General features: G+C 37.6%; 1 protein-coding gene across 8 annotated transcripts in view; it reads left to right on the forward strand.

Annotated features, from left to right (window-relative positions):
* Positions 1-14,021, forward strand: part of GOLGB1 (golgin B1) — an 89,624-nt gene that overhangs the window by 44,024 nt on the left and 31,579 nt on the right. For all 8 annotated transcript variants that reach the window (XM_017891121.1, XM_017891087.1, XM_017891094.1 and 5 more), the window contains 4 exons: positions 576-690; positions 3,258-3,331; positions 4,212-9,376; positions 10,547-12,461. In XM_017891121.1, the coding sequence (XP_017746610.1) occupies positions 576-690; positions 3,258-3,331; positions 4,212-9,376; positions 10,547-12,461 (7,269 nt within the window). The remainder of the gene's footprint in view (positions 1-575; positions 691-3,257; positions 3,332-4,211; positions 9,377-10,546; positions 12,462-14,021) is intronic.

Here is a 14,021-nt window from a genome sequence, read left to right on the forward strand (position 1 = left end):
AAAAATGTAAAGACATAAAACTAAAGATGTGGCATAATTAGATATATGCCTATCCTTAGGAAAACCAAAAATTCTGGATGTATAAATTAAGCCAAGGGAATTTTTATTATACTTGGGAAAAAATTATAAATATTCTTCCTTTCTTAAGAGGTACATATTCCTTTGCCTCTATTCCTCTTTGTGGAACCTCTCCTCATGTTCATTCTCCTTCAGGAGAGAGACCATGTTACTTGGTGGCATTAATCTAATCTTTTAATATTATTTGTTTATGAGCCTGAAAATGTTCTTTCTTATGCTATAGACTTGGAATTTCTATCTTTGTATTCCAGGCTTCAATCTTAAATTTAAAAGCTAGTGAACTTGATATTTGTGTGAAATATTTTATTTCTTTTTCTAAATCTTTAGATAAAACACTTTTCTTCAAAGATTACCTAGGCAGATAAGTAGATGTTATTTTTAAAGTATTTTCATGGCTGGAGAACTTTTAGAAGACAAAAATGCTAGAGGCTATCTGGGTATTAGTGTGAGAATTTTCCACTGGAGAATCATTAATTTGTTGTCTTTCTACAATTTAGGCAGTCACTGAGGAGAATATTGCTTCTTTGCAGAAGAGAGTGGTAGAACTAGAGAATGAAAAGGGAGCCTTGCTCCTTAGTTCTATAGAGCTGGAGGAGCTGAAAGCTGAGAATGGTATGTATGAAAGAAAACCATAATTCTCTGTCTTCTTATCCCACAAGTGCCTCTACTTTTATCACTATTTATGTGTAACATGTAGAATTCTCTGATTCCATGATAATAAAGATTTAGATGATAGAGCTGGTAACTATCAAAGATAAAATTAATACACATTAAACAATTAGAGCATAGTATCAGTGTTTACATAACATTTTGCATTATGGACTATACATGCTGCAGGATTTCTTTGTAACTCATGATCATTTTGGAATGGTCATCGTATCCTATAGGAAGTATGGCTTGAACAAGACCTTAATAAGATGATTTTTAAAATAGGTAAAATGAAGAAAGAAAGGACTTTCTGGTAATAAATTTGTGGGATGAGGTAACAGAGATCAATATAAAGGTTTAAAGGTAGAAACTATGTTGTGAGTAAGTGGTTTATGCTCGTGCTGTACCCTACTTACAATCCTGCTCCTTTCCTTTAGTCTGGATGATTCTTACTCATCTTTCAGGCCTTGACTAGTGCATTATCTTTTTCATGAATTTGGTACTGATCCCCAAAAGTTGGGTTAAATGATTTTTTGTGTGCTTCCATAATATCCTTGTATACTTTTAACATTGTATTAAAATGATCTGTTTATATGTTTGTCTTTTTTACTATAAGCTCTTAAAGTTTATAAACTCTTCAAGGGCAGGGGCCATTTTTTTTTTTCTATCTTTGCTTTACCCAAAACAAGTATACTACCTGGCAAATAATGGCTACTGAATAAAGTTTTGTTGGATTGAACTGAACTTAGCATTTTATCCTATTGGATTGTGTGTGAACAGTTAGTGAGAATGAAGATGTGTCTCCTTCCACTTATCATATGCTTCATGTAGACTTTATGGATTTAGTAGTGTATCGTTAATGCTTTGTTGATCTAATTCATCTTGGATTAACTGACTACTAGTGAGAATGAATAGCAAGTAAAGGTTGTAAAACTTTTGTTAAACTCTAGAGCCAGTATTTCTAACATAACCATTTTACAGTTTTCCACTTAGATCTAAATGGAAGCTTATACACTTGTATTAGATGATTCCCACTATTTCTAATAAGTAAAGAACACCACAAATTCAGCTCATTATTTAACCCATTCAGAGCACTTCTTTGAGACCTTATCCATGATGCTTATTTTGCAGTTTTGCAAACAATCTGTCCTGTCCATGTAGCTTCACATGGTTTGGAGGTATTATATCGGTTCCATTCCTTTGCTCTTTCCTGCAGGGATCACTGACCCTAAGGTTTTCTATATTGGTTTTTGTGTCTGGCCTCATAGATTACTTTTACCTTGTATGTCATGTTCTTTTCAACTCATCTTTTGCACTGACATTTCTAGCACTGTACCTCTTTTTCAAGTAATCTTGTGAAATGTCTGAACATATTATATAGTGTCTTGAATTCACTTGTCTCATCTGTGGTGCCTTTCCTATGTGCCAGGCACTATTGTCGTTCCTGGGGATATAGCTATGAACATATTGGAGGGGAAGACAGACTACAAATCTGTTTATACACGTAAGAAAATTTCAGAGAATGATAAGTATTAGGCTAAAAATAAAACAGGGTATTTCAAGTATGCCTTGGAGAAGAGGAACGCAGAATTGGAGTAATGAGAGTAGGCCTTTCCTAGGACTTTAAACCTGAATGATGAAAAGGGGACAGCCATGCAAAGAGGCTAAGCAAAGAGCATTGCAGGCAGTACAAATGTCCTCAGGGATGAATGAACTTGATAAGTTTGCAGAAGAGAAAACAGGCCAGTGTTTTTGGAGCAGAGTGAACAAAAAGGGTGCAATACAAGAAGAAGAGGTTGCAGAATTAGTAGGGTCAAAGCATAAGGGTTCCTGTAGGTCACATTAAGACATTTGGATACAGTGTAAAATATATATATATATTTTTTCCTTTGGTGTATCTGTTTTATCTTCTCAGAAAGAATATAAGCTTCTTGAGGATATTGATGTCGATGCTCAATATATACACATTGTAACAGAACTTGGGTTAAAACTCCAAAGACTTGGATTCTAATCCCAGCTCCCTGAACTAGCTGCATAACCTTTCGGGTCATGTCATTTCTTTGTTTCCTTACATGATCATTGAGGAGATAGGATAGCTCCCTTTTAGTGCTAAAATTTGATATCTTTATGAACATTGAAGAACATTGTAAGTGCTATATTAATGCAAAATATAGATTACAAACATAGTAGGATTATGGATAAATTATATATATTGTCCTTGAAGTTCTGGATTATGCCACAGAAATAGCTGCTCTATGTCCTGCACCTTGGCATCCTTCTCCTTTCAAACCTTCTACTATTTAGTATACTTCATTCAGGTTCATTATCATCACCTAGTACTGTTCTATCTTCTATCTCATGTAATCATATCCTCTTGTCACTTCTTTATTTTAATGAGGCTTTTACCTCTCCCAAACTATTTTATTTTTTAAAAAACTTATTTCATGCATTTCAAATAGCTTCACATGCAATCCTGTTTGTTCATACACTCCACATGTATCTTCTAAAGATATTTATTTTGTGACTTTCAGAAAAACTATCTTCTCAGATTACTTTTCTGGAGGCTCAGAATAGAACTGGGGAAGCAGATAGAGAAATCAGTGAGGTAAGTGATGTGTTCTTAATATAATCAGAACATGAACTAGATTAAGAGAAGGTAGCTTCATATGAAAACACGTCTATAATTTTCTAGTGTTGTCAGAGAAGTACATTACCTATAGAGTAAGATCTATTAAAGAGATTCATAATGGTTATTATATCTCATTTATTGTTACTTGTTTCTGAATATTAGAATTCATTGTCCTAAAGCAACACAAATATGGTAGCTACTAATTTGGGATTTGATAACCCATTTTTTTATACTGGATTATCATCTGTCTCAACTTCTTTGTTCATCTCAGAAGAGTTTCTCAGTGAAGAGATAAGATTGGCACAGTTCTACTAAGATTAAATAAAAAGGGATCTTTGGAGAATGACCCTTTTTATAATCTGAAAATTACTATAAGAAGTGTATGGTTGCTTAGTATCATTCTGTTGATTTAAGATTATTGTTAGCTGTGTTGTGCTTAGTTAGCTGTGTTCTTCTAATCAGTAAGTCAGTGATAGAATCATACATGCCCTTGAGGAATAATGTGGCTTCCTAACAAAAGGATCTGCTTACTTTTTTTTTTTTTTTAATCAATTAGGAGTTTTATTCTGAAGAAAAAAAAAGCTTCTCATGTAAGGAATCTCTAGAAAATGAATTCCAGGTTTCCTTAGGTCTTATAAATAGGGCTTGACTTCAGTGCAGGATTGGCAGAGTGCCCTTGGAGGTCCAGTTGGGAAAGACAAACTGATTTTAAAAGGATTTAGCAGTGTTATGGTACAAAGAAGTTTTGACCAAAAGTCTGAAATTTTAGAAGATGAAATACAAGTTTTAATTGGGCTTTTTTTTAATGTTATAAAACATTTGATTAAAGCTTTTTTTTTTCTTTTTTAAAAAATAGATCAGCATTGTTGATAATGCCAACAAGAGGAGCTCTTCTACTGAGGAAACATTTTCTCAGAAACATCAAGAATTATCAGTTTTATTGTTGGAAATGAAAGAAGCTCAAGAGGAAATCGCATTTCTTAAATTACAGCTCCAGGGGAAAAGGGCTGAGGAAGGGGATCATGAGGTCCTTGACCAGAAAGAAATGAAACAGATGGAGGGTGAGGGAATAGCTCCAATTAAAATGAAAGTATTTCTTGAAGATACAGGGCAGAATTTTCACTTAATGCCAAATGAAGAGAGCAGTCTTCCAGCAGTTGAGAAAGAACAGGCAAGCACTGAACATCAAAATAGAACATCTGAGGAAATATCTTTAAATGATACTGGAGTAGAATTGAAATCAACAAAGCAAGATTGTGATAAATCCCTTTCTGCTGTACCAGATATTGGTCAGTGTCATCAGGATGAGTTGGAAAGGTTAAAAAGTCAAATTTTGGAGCTTGAGCTAAACTTTCATAAAGCACAAGAAATCTATGAGAAAAATTTAGATGAGAAAGCTAAGGAAATTAGCAACCTAAACCAGTTGATTGAGGAGTTTAAGAAAAATGCTGAAAACACCAGCAGTGCATTCACTGCTTTGTCTGAAGAAAGAGACCAGCTTCTCGCTCAGGTGAAGGAACTTAGTGTAGTAACAGAATTGAGAGCTCAGGTAAAGCAACTGGAAATGAACCTTGCAGAAGCAGAAAGGCAAAGAAGACTTGACTATGAAAGCCAAACTGCTCATCACAACCTGCTCACTGAACAGATCCATAGTCTCAGCATAGAAGCCAAATCTAAAGATGTGAAAATTGAAGTTTTACAGAATGAACTGGATGATGTGCAGCTTCAGTTTTCTGAGCAGAGTACCCTGATAAGAAGCCTGCAAAGCCAGCTGCAAAATAAGGAAAGTGAAGTGCTTGAGGGGGCAGAACGTGTGAGGCATATCTCAGGTAAGGTCGAAGAACTGTCCCAGGCTCTTTCACAGAAGGAACTTGAAATAGCAAAAATGGATCAACTCTTACTAGAGAAAAAGAGAGATGTGGAAACCCTCCAACAAACCATCGAGGAGAAGGATCAACAAGTGACAGAAATCAGCTTTAGTATGACTGAGAAAATGGTTCAGCTTAATGAAGAGAAGTTTTCTCTTGGGGTTGAAATTAAGACTCTTAAAGAACAGCTAAATTTATTATCCAGAGCTGAGGAAGCAAAAAAAGAGCAAATAGAAGAAGATAATGAAGTTGCTACTGGCCTTAAACAAAATTATGATGAGATGAGCCCAGCAGGACTAATAAGTAAGGAAGAACTCCAGCATGAATTTGACCTTCTGAAGAAAGAAAATGAGCAGAGAAAGAGAAAGCTCCAGGCAGCTCTTATTAACAGAAAGGAGCTTCTTCAAAGAGTCAGTAGATTGGAAGAGGAATTAGCCAACTTGAAAGATGAATCTAAGAAAGAGATCCCACTCAGTGAGAGTGAGAGGGGAGAAGTGGAAGAAGATAAAGAAAACAAAGAATACTCAGAAAAATGTGTGACTTCTAAGTGCCAAGAAATAGAAATTTCTTTAAAACAGACAATATCTGAGAAAGAAGTGGAACTAGAGCATATAAGGAAGGATTTGGAAGAAAAGATGGCAGCTGAAGAGCAATTACAGGCTCTGGTCAAACAGATGAATCAGACCTTGCAAGATAAAACAAACCAAATAGATTTGCTCCAAGCAGAAATCAGTGAAAACCAAGTAATTATCCAGAAGTTAACCACAAGTAACACGGATGCAAGTGATGGGGACTCCATAGCACTTGTAAAGGAAACAGTGGTGGTAAGTCCACCTGGTACAGATAGTGGTGAACACTGGAAACCAGAACTAGAAGAAAAGATACTAGCCCTTGAAAAAGAAAAGGAGCAACTTCAAAAGAAGCTACAGGAAGCCTTAACCTCCCGCAAGGCAATTCTTAAAAAGGCACAGGAAAAAGAAAGACATCTTAGGGAGGAGCTAAAGCAACAGAAAGATGACTACAATCGCTTGCAAGAACAGTTTGATGAGCAAAGCAAGGAAAATGAGAATATTGGAGACCAGCTAAGGCAACTCCAGATTCAAGTAAGGGAATCCATAGACAGAAAGCTCCCAAGCCCTGACCAGCAGGAATGGTGCTCTCCCACTCCAGGTTTAGAAGAACCTTTATTCAAAGCCACAGAACAGCATCATACTCAACCTGTTTTAGAGTCCAACTTGTGCCCAGACTGGCCTTCTCATTCTGAAGATGCGAGTGCTCTGCAGGGCGGAACTTCTGTTGCCCAGATTAAGGCCCAGCTAAAGGAAATAGAGACTGAGAAAGAAGAGTTAGAATTGAAAATTAGTTCTACAGCAAGTGAACTTACTAAAAAATCAGAAGAGGTATTTCAGTTACAAGACCAGATAAATAAACAGGGTTTAGAAATTGAGAGTCTAAAGACAGCATCCCATGAAGCTGAAGTGCGTGCAGAAAGCCTGCAGCAGAAATTGGAAAGCAGCCAACTACAAATTGCTGGTCTAGAGCATCTAAGAGAATTGCAACCTGAGCTAGATGAACTGCAAAAACTCATAAGCAAAAAGGAAGAAGACGTTAGCTACCTTTCTGTACAACTTCGTGAGAAAGAAGCAGCTCTCACTAAAATACAGACAGAGATAATAGAACAGGAAGATTTAATTAAGGCTCTGCATACACAGCTAGAAATGCAAGCCAAAGAGCATGATGAGAGGATAAAGCAGCTACAGGTGGAACTTTGTGAAATGAAGCAAAAACCAGAAGAGATTGAAGAAGAAAATAGAGCAAAGCAACAAATACAAAGGAAACTGCAAGCTGCCCTTATTTCCCGAAAAGAAGCACTAAAAGAAAAGAAAAGTCTCCAAGAGGAATTGTCTTTGGCCAGAGGTACCATTGAACATCTCACCAAGTCTCTGGCAGATGTGGAAAGCCATGTTTCTGCCCAAAATAAAGAAAAAGATATAGTCTTAGGAAGGTTAGCTCTTCTTCAAGAAGAAAGAGACAAACTCATTACAGAAATGGACAGGTCTTTATTGGAAAATCAAAGTCTCAGTGGCTCCTGTGAAAGTCTAAAACTAGCTCTAGAGGGTCTTACTGAAGACAAGGAAAAGTTAGTGAAGGAAATTGAATCTTTGAAATCTTCTAAGATTGCAGAAAGTAGTGAGTGGCAAGTGAAACACAAGGAACTACAAAAAGAGTATGAAATTCTTCTGCAGTCCTATGAGAATGTTAGTAATGAAGCAGAAAGGATTCAGCACGTAGTGGAAGCTGTGAGGCAAGAGAAACAAGAACTGTATGGCAAGTTAAGAAGCACAGAGGCAAACAAGAAGGAGACAGAAAAGCAGTTACAGGAAGCTGAGAAAGAAATGGAGGAAATGAAAGAAAAGATGAGAAAGTTTGCTAAATCCAAACAGCAGAAAATCCTAGAGCTGGAAGAAGAGAATGACCGGCTTAGGGCAGAGGTGCACCCTGCAGGAGGTACAGCTAAAGAGTGTATGGAAACACTTCTCTCTTCCAATGCCAGCATGAAAGAAGAACTTGAAAGGGTCAAAATGGAGTATGAAACCCTTTCTAAGAAGTTTCAGTCTTTAATGTCTGAGAAAGACTCTCTAAGTGAAGAGGTTCAAGATTTAAAGCATCAGTTAGAAAGTAATGTATCTAAACAAGCTAACCTAGAGGCCACCGAGAAACACGATAACCAAATGAATGTCATGGAAGAGGCCACACAGTCTATACCAGGTGAGACTGAAGATCAAGACTCTCTGAGTATGAGCACAAGGCCTGCATGTTCAGAATCGGTTCCTTCAGAGAACAGTGCCAACCCTGCTGTAAGTGAGGATGTCAGCTCACATGATGAAATTAATAACTACCTACAGCAGATTGATCAGCTCAAAGAAAGAATTGATGGATTAGAGGAGGAGAAGCAGAAAAACAAGGAATTTAGCCAGACTCTAGAAAATGAGAGAAATGCCTTACTGAGTCAGATATCAACAAAGGATGGTGAACTAAAACTGCTTCAGGAAGAAGTAAGCAAAATGAACCTGTTAAATCAGCAAATCCAAGAAGAACTCTCCAGAGTTACCAAACTAAAGGAGACAGCAGAAGAAGAGAAAGATGATTTGGAAGAGAGGCTTATGAATCAATTAGCAGAACTTAATGGAAGCATTGGGAATTATTGTCAGGATGTTACAGATGCCCAAATAAAAAATGAGCTATTGGAATCTGAAATGAAGAACCTTAAAAAGTGTGTGAGTGAATTGGAAGAAGAAAAGCAGCAATTAGTCAAGGAAAAAACTAAGGTGGAATCAGAAATACGAAAGGAATATTTGGAGAAAATACAAGGTGCTCAGAAAGAACCTGGAAATAAAAGCCATGCAAAGGAACTTCAGGAACTGTTAAAAGAAAAACAACAAGAAGTAAAGCAGCTACAGAAGGACTGCATCAGGTATCAAGAGAAAATTAGTGCTCTGGAGAGAACTGTTAAGGCTCTAGAATTTGTTCAAACTGAATCTCAAAAAGATTTGGAAATAACCAAAGAAAATCTGGCTCAAGCAGTTGAACACCGCAAAAAGGCACAAGCAGAATTAGCTAGCTTCAAAGTCCTGCTAGATGACACTCAAAGTGAAGCAGCAAGGGTCCTAGCAGACAATCTCAAGTTGAAAAAGGAACTCCAGTCAAATAAAGAATCAGTTAAAAGCCAAATGAAACAAAAGGATGAAGATCTTGAGCGAAGACTGGAACAGGCAGAAGAGAAGCACCTGAAAGAGAAGAAGAATATGCAAGAGAAGCTGGATGCTTTGTGCAGAGAAAAAGTCCACTTGGAAGAGACAATTGGAGAGATTCAGGTTACTTTGAACAAGAAAGACATGGAAATTCAGCAAGTTCAGGAAAACTTGGACAGTACTGTGGCCCAGCTTGCAGCCTTTACTAAGAGCATGTCTTCCCTCCAGGATGATCGCGACAGGGTAATAGACGAAGCTAAGAAATGGGAGAGGAAGTTTAGTGATGCGATTCAAACCAAAGAAGAAGAAATTAGACTCAAAGAAGAGAATTGCAGTGTTCTAAAGGATCAGCTTAGACAGATGTCCATCCATATGGAGGAATTAAAGATTAACATTTCCAGGTAAATGAGTAGTGAATTTTTTCCTCCTCCAGACGTAACTGGAAGCAAAGAAAGTCTCTAAACTATTTCTGTTTCCTTTTAGACAATGGGACTAATTTTGGCACAAATTCCCATGGGAGATATATTCCCTCTCAGATCTACTCTTTTTTTGGCAAAGAACAATCCTGCTACAACTGCATGAACATGAAAAGTTCACATCTTCTCTTCCCATCTTTCTATTGAGAGATTTCTTTATTTCTGTTTTGTTTAAGATGGAGTCTTGCTCTTATCACCCAGGCTGGAGTACAATGGCGTGATTTTGGCTCACTGCAACCTCTGCTTCCTGGGTTCAAGCAATTCTCCTGCCTCAGCCTTCCGAGTAGCTGGGATTACAGGAGGCTGCCACCACGTCCAGCTAATTTTTTATATTTTTAGTAGAGACAGGGTTTCACCATGTTGGCCAGGCTGGTCTCGAACTCCTGACCTCAGGTGATCCACCCTCCTCGGCCTCCCAAAGTGCTAGGATTACAGGCATGAACCACTACACCTGGCCTCTGTATTTCTTTTCATTTCCATTTCAACTACTCTTGCCTGGATTTTTAGCACAGTACTCTCAAATTAATTGCCTTGGTGGCCTAGATAGTCTCATCTTTTCTCCTTCCTGTAGTCCACATTAATTGATACTGCATATGCCTTGTAGAGTTATTTTTTCTCAAATTTCATTTTTATATCACTTTTTAAGCTCTAGAACTAACAATGTCTCTCATCCTTTGTATTCCTTACTTCTAATAGGACCCTTTTGTTCTAAAATAGATTTCCTCACTGCCTTTCATATCAAGATTATCCCTTAGAGAAGACAGACATTAGCTTGTCTGGAGCAAAGTAGAATAAAGTAGGAGAAAATGTTACTTTTCAGAATGTCGAAAACCATGTCACTAAAATAAGTGACATATTTTGGAGTTTATGACTTAAATATATGAACCGTTAGGCGTGATATACCTTTAATACATAGCCCTCAGTAGATAAACATGTAGGTACAGAGAACTAATACGTCTTCAGTAAAACATTTAACACCTGTTATGAATGTTAATTCATTTGTAAATCTATTGAGTACATGTCATAGTATTTGTTCTTTGGGAAACATAGTTTTTTTCTTGAAATCTGTAGCTAATGACCTTCTTCTGTTTTCAGGCTTGAACATGACAAGCAGATTTGGGAGTCCAAGGCCCAGACAGAGGTCCAGCTTCAACAGAAGGTCTGTGATACTCTACAGGGAGAAAACAAGGAACTTTTGTCCCAGCTAGAAGAGATACGCCACCTATACCACAATTCTCAGAATGAATTAGCTAAGTTGGAATCAGAACTTAAGATTCTCAAAGACCAGTTGACTGATTTAAGTAACTCTTTAGAAAAATGTAAGGAACAAAAAGAAAACTTGGAAGGGATCATAAGGCAGCAAGAGGCTGATATTCAAAATTCTAAGTTCAGTTATGAACAACTGGAGACTGATCTTCAGGCCTCTAGAGAACTGACGAGTAGGCTGCATGAAGAAATAAATATGAAAGAGCAAAAGATGATAAGCCTGCTTTCTGGCAAGGAAGAGGCAATCCAAGTAGCTATTGCTGAACTGCGTCAGCAACATGATAAAGAAATTAAAGAGCTGGAAAACCTGCTGTCCCAGGAGGAAGAGGAGAATATTGTTTTAGAAGAGGAGAACAAGAAGGCTGTTGACAAAACCAATCAGCTCATGGAAACACTGAACACCATCAAAAAGGAAAACATTCAGCAAAAGGCACAGTTGGATTCCTTTGTTAAATCCATGTCTTCTCTCCAAAATGATCGAGACCGCATAGTGGGTGACTATCAGCAGCTGGAAGAGCGACATCTCTCTGTAATCGTGGAAAAAGACCAACTCATCCAAGAGGCTGCTGCTGAGAATAATAAGCTTAAAGAAGAAATACGAGGCTTGAGAAGTCATATGGATGATCTCAATTCTGAGAATGCCAAGCTAGATGCAGAACTGATCCAATATAGAGAAGACCTGAACCAAGTGATATCAATAAAGGACAGCCAACAAAAGCAACTTCTTGAAGCTCAACTTCAGCAAAATAAGGAGCTGAAAAATAAATATGCTAAATTAGAAGAAAAGCTGAAGCAATCTGAGGAAGCAAATGAGGATCTGCAGAGGTCCTCTAATGCCCTGCAAGAGGAGAAACGAGATTTATCTAAAGAGATTGAGAGTTTGAAAGTGTCTGTATCCCAGCTAACGAGACAAGTAACAGCCTTGCAAGAAGAAGGTACTTTAGGAATCTGTCATGCCCAGTTAAAAGTAAAAGAAGAAGAGCTACAGAGGTTAAGTGCTTTGCTTTCCTCCTCTCAAAAGAGAATTACAGAACTGGAAGAAGAATTGGTTTGTGTTCAAAAGGAAGCTGCCAAGAAGGTAGGTGAAATTGAAGATAAACTGAAGAAGGAATTAAAGCATCTTCATCATGATGCAGGGATAATGAGAAATGAAACTGAAACAGCAGAAGAGAGAGTAGCAGAACTAGCAAGAGATCTGGTGGAGATGGAACAGAAGTTACTCATGGTCACCAAAGAAAATAAAGATCTCACAGCACAAATTCAGTCTTTTGGAAGGTCTATGAGTTCCTTGCAAAATAGTAGAGATCATGCCAATGAGGAACTTGATGAACTGAAAAGGAAATATGATGCCAGTCTGAAGGAATTGGCACAGTTGAAAGAACAACAGGGACTCTTAAACAGAGAAAGACATGCTCTTCTTTCTGAAACCACCTTTTCAATGGACTTGCCTGAGGAGAACAGCTTGTCTCACCTTGAGAAACTTAACCAACAGCTCCTATCCAAAGATGAGCAACTGCTTCACTTGTCCTCACAACTAGAAGATTCTTATAACCAAGTGCAGTCCTTTTCCAAGGCTATGGCCAGTCTACAGAATGAGAGAGATCACCTGTGGAATGAGCTGGAGAAATTTCGAAAGTCAGAGGAAGGGAAGCAGAGGTCTGCAGCTCAGCCTGTCACCAGCCTGGCTGAAGTACAGAGTTTAAAAAAAGCTATGTCTTCACTCCAAAATGACAGAGACAGACTAGTGAGTAGCTAGTTATTTCTTTCTGATCTGTTTAAGAGTTTTTGAACCTTTCTTTAAATTTATTTTTACAGAAAAGGATAAACACATTCTTATACATATTATCTGGGCACTCAGGGGAAGTATTATATCCCACAGGTTCTGTTTGGTCCTAGAGAAACACAGAAACGTGATATAAATTGCGAAACCTGCCATTACCATTAGAAAAAAAATCAGAAATTTCCTTGGCACAAAACTCTCCATTTGTTATAAAAGGACTAAGAGGTGGAAAGCTGTTCTATATATTTGATATACACAAAGACACATGTAAATGTTTCCAGAATTTGTCATACCTTAACTGAAAGAAAGCAAAAGGATCACTTAGCGCCTTCTTACAGTGGAAGTGTTACCATTTAGTGCCTTGCTTACAATTTAGCAATAGATTATCTGGTAGAATTTGGAGCAGGAAGGACTCAGTTCATCTCATGGGTAACTCAACCCTAATTTGTCAAAATAAAAAAAAAGTTAAATGTAAAAGAGTTTCTTTAAATAAGTTTAAATGACTTTTTTGTAAAGTTTTATTTGCAAGCTGAACCATTTACCCACTTCCTTTTAATACCCAACATTTCCAGTGGGAGAAAAAGCTAAAGAGGCTTCCTAATGCTGACATTTGACAGCTTTTAGTAGGAGCCAGGAGTTTAATCCAGGTCTCCCACGATTCAGGGGCAAAAATGAACTGTATGAGCCAAGCCAGGTTGTCAGGGGATTCTACTGAACTCCTGGGCTCAAGCAGTCCTCCTGCCTCAGCCTCCCAAATAGCTGGGAGTACAGGCTTGAGCCACCACTCTTGGCTTGTTAGGGGATTCTACTTTGCAACGTTACTGTCTTCACTTTCATGACAGTCTCTTAACTCTGTCAAGGCTTTGTATTTGTAGGAAAATAGGCCAAATAGGAAATAAATGGAGTTTTGAAAGGCTGGGTTTTCCATTTTGAAATGTGACCCATACCCAGAATCTGAAAATTCTAATTTTTAAGATTAGCTCTAGTGAAAAGATTATTTCCCCTAACTGTAGAGTCAGTTTTTCCTTTTCATTGTAGGTAATTGTATTCATTCCTATTTCACTTAATACCCTATATTTATAGACAGTCTTTCCCCTTCTGTAATCTGAACAAAGCCCTTCTGTTCAGTTGTGGTTTTGACTTCCAACATACGCATACCTGTTTATATTTTTTAAATAATTTGAGTTCAGTTGACTTTGCCCTGAGAGCTTGGCCTTTTTTTTTTATTTTTTTTATTTTTTTATTTTTTTTATTTTTATTATACTTTAAGTTCTAGGGTACATGTGCATAACGTGCAGGTTTGTTACATATGTATACTTATGCCATGTTGGTGTGCTGCACCCATCAACTCATCAGCACCCATCAATTCATCATTTATATCATGTATAACTCCCCAATGCAATCCCTCCCTCCTCCCCCCTCCCCATGATAGGCCCCAGTGTGTGATGTTCCCCTTCCCGAGTCCAAGTGATCTCATTGTTCAGTTCCCACCTATGAGTGAGAACATGCGGTGTTTGGTTTTCT

Source organism: Rhinopithecus bieti, unplaced genomic scaffold, assembly GCF_001698545.2.
Source record: "Rhinopithecus bieti isolate Rb0 unplaced genomic scaffold, ASM169854v2 scaffold_759, whole genome shotgun sequence".
NCBI lineage: Eukaryota > Metazoa > Chordata > Mammalia > Primates > Cercopithecidae > Rhinopithecus > Rhinopithecus bieti.